This window comes from Morone saxatilis, unplaced genomic scaffold, assembly GCF_004916995.1.
Source record: "Morone saxatilis isolate NCDOM2014 unplaced genomic scaffold, NCSU_SB_2.0 Contig18, whole genome shotgun sequence".
In the NCBI taxonomy this organism is placed as follows: domain Eukaryota; kingdom Metazoa; phylum Chordata; class Actinopteri; family Moronidae; genus Morone; species Morone saxatilis.
Genome location: NW_023339740.1, coordinates 18,621,083 through 18,623,551, shown reverse-complemented (window position 1 = coordinate 18,623,551; position 2,469 = coordinate 18,621,083). Strand labels below are relative to the sequence as shown.

The following is a 2,469-nucleotide window of genomic DNA, read 5'->3' as shown; positions in this document are numbered from 1 at the left end:
ATCACATAAGACAAAGACAAACAGCACATGCTTAAAACTGAGTAGTTAATGTTTGTTGTTTGTGCTTGAAAAAAGATTAAGCAGTTAACAGATTAGTTGCTGATTAATTAATCTGTGGATTATTATTTGTTTTATTTTAGCCCGCTTCATGAGATTTGCGCAGCATAGATCTCCCCATTCTTGTTTTTATATTTTTGTTCATCAGTATTTGTCGACTGATTTGTGGAGCACACCATTTCACACTACATTGCTTCTCTTTTTTAACTTGAGGGAACAAATTGCTGCTAAGAGTTTCAGGATGCTCCTGATGATCTCACTGTATTATCACCTCCAGTCTCAAGCTTTCTCTTTCTCTTCCCCTCACCACAGGGTCCAGTGACCTGTGTGGCCTTCTCCAGGACAGGAGAGTACTTTGCATCTGGAGGCTCTGATGAACAGGTGATGACTTCTAAAACAATGAACCAGATATAGCCTACTTATTGGCTGGCTGGTGTCTTAGTAGTCAAAAGTCCATACCATGTGACATCCTCATACTACTGTTAGTGACACCAAAAGGTGTATTGACAATTTCTGGAACAGTGCTCATAAACATTAATTAAGATCTGTAAAAGAAAAAGACACTTTTTTGTCAACTTTCTTGACTTTATGTTTACCTTACAGGTAATGGTGTGGAAGAGCAACTTTGACTTGGCTGACTGCAGTGATGGTGTCAGGCTGCAGCATAAAACCACTTCCAGCTTGCAGACATTACCAGCCAGCTCCACGGCTCACCCTCCCTGTAGCTCACATCCATCTGTACTCCGCAGCCAGGTGAGTTCAGACAGCTGGAGACAACCACAGCGAACGGAAAGCAAGTCTACTTTGATCTCTTATTTAGATCCAGCATTTTATGCATCCCCTTTGCTCCTTTACACAAATTACATTTGATCCTGGACATGAACAAACACACCAGTCCGGCGCCGGAAGTAGAGCTGATTCTGCTGTTTCAAAATGTTAAAGGTTTGATTATGTGTTATAGCCCTATGTGATCAGCTGGAACGTTTTGATTTCAAGCCCAAGGATTTCCATAATCATAGCAATTCCAAAACCTGTTGGTACCAGAGGCTACAGTTTACAATTTAGGAAAGGGTTGGAAGTAATGAATAAGATACCGATGATTGCGATATTCGTGGAGCTTTACCAGTAGTGCTGCTAAAATATAAAAATCATCCTGAGGGTTGCTCAAGCAAAACTCTTGTGAAGACTTCCAAATGATGTAAAAGCGGGCCATGTTAGAGTTCGGACAGTAGGGTATGTACACACAAATGTACACACACACATATGATAAAATAGACAAATTGTAACAAGTGTGCACACACATTTCATACATGTGTGCCCACTGGCTCAAAAATAAACATAAAGAAACACATGACCAGATGCCCCTCAGTATTTCATGCTGCCAGTGCAGCTGGCTTATTTCCCCCCTGCATATCCTTCCTTTGAAGTCTGCAGTGTGGCCCAAAGCTACATTCGTATCTCACAGACAGGGCAAGAAATACCTACTTATTCCCGCAAATGCACTTTGATATGGAGGAAGGTGTTTTTTTCCATCTTTCTGACCACATGAAATAGATGAAATATTAATCTGTGCTCAGTTTATGACTACATCCTCTAATGCAGACGATATAGATACATTTTACTATGCTGCTATAACTCATTTGTAACTTAATATCACATTAATGCTGTTATTCCTACTGTCATTTCTGTACATGTGACGTGGCACTCTCCTGATTCATACTGTTTTTATTTAATTTGACAACTAAGAGGTTTGGACAGTATTATGAGTCAATAAATGCCAAAGTCAGTTATACTATAAAAAAAAATATTCAGATGGAAATCAAGCCTCCCAGACTCCAAAGCACATTTTGTGGCAGCATCTCCTCCATTTTCATGACAGTAATTTAATAGATCATCATTCTCTGTGTTTCAGTAGGAGTCTCTACTTGTACCGATTCCACCACACCCTTACTGACTGCTGTGTAAATCTGTCCAAGAAGAAAGTGTAGTTAGTTGTTTTTTTTTAATCCTTGAAAACCATGAAACCTAGTATTCGAGTTTCAAATGTGGGTTTACATCAGGTGTGTTCAGACTGAATGCGGACTTGTGATTACAGGCACTATTATGGTAGCTCCATAACTGTGCTGATATTATCAATAAACAAGCAGTTAAATTAGGGATGGGACTTTTAAAGTGCTTACTTTGTTGAAGTATCTGTTAGTTCTATGGGACAGCCTGTTAAAAGGTATACACCAACATCTGTTTTAATACTTTTTATTAACAAAATAGAATAGATCTGTAGATGATTATTTATAGGATTGTGACCTAAAGATAAATGATTAGAAACAGAAAGCGAGAGAGTTGTGCAGCCATTAGCGATGATTAAATATTAAAAGACCTTGTCAGATGTCACTCACTCGCACACACACACAC

General features: G+C 38.9%; 1 protein-coding gene across 1 annotated transcript in view; it reads left to right on the top strand.

Annotated features, from left to right (window-relative positions):
- Positions 1-2,469, top strand: part of poc1a (POC1 centriolar protein A) — a gene marked incomplete in the record, with an annotated part of 36,118 nt that overhangs the window by 10,590 nt on the left and 23,059 nt on the right. Inside the window, 2 exon segments of the mRNA XM_035661174.1 lie at positions 370-438; positions 661-810. Of these exon segments, the coding sequence (XP_035517067.1) occupies positions 370-438; positions 661-810 (219 nt within the window).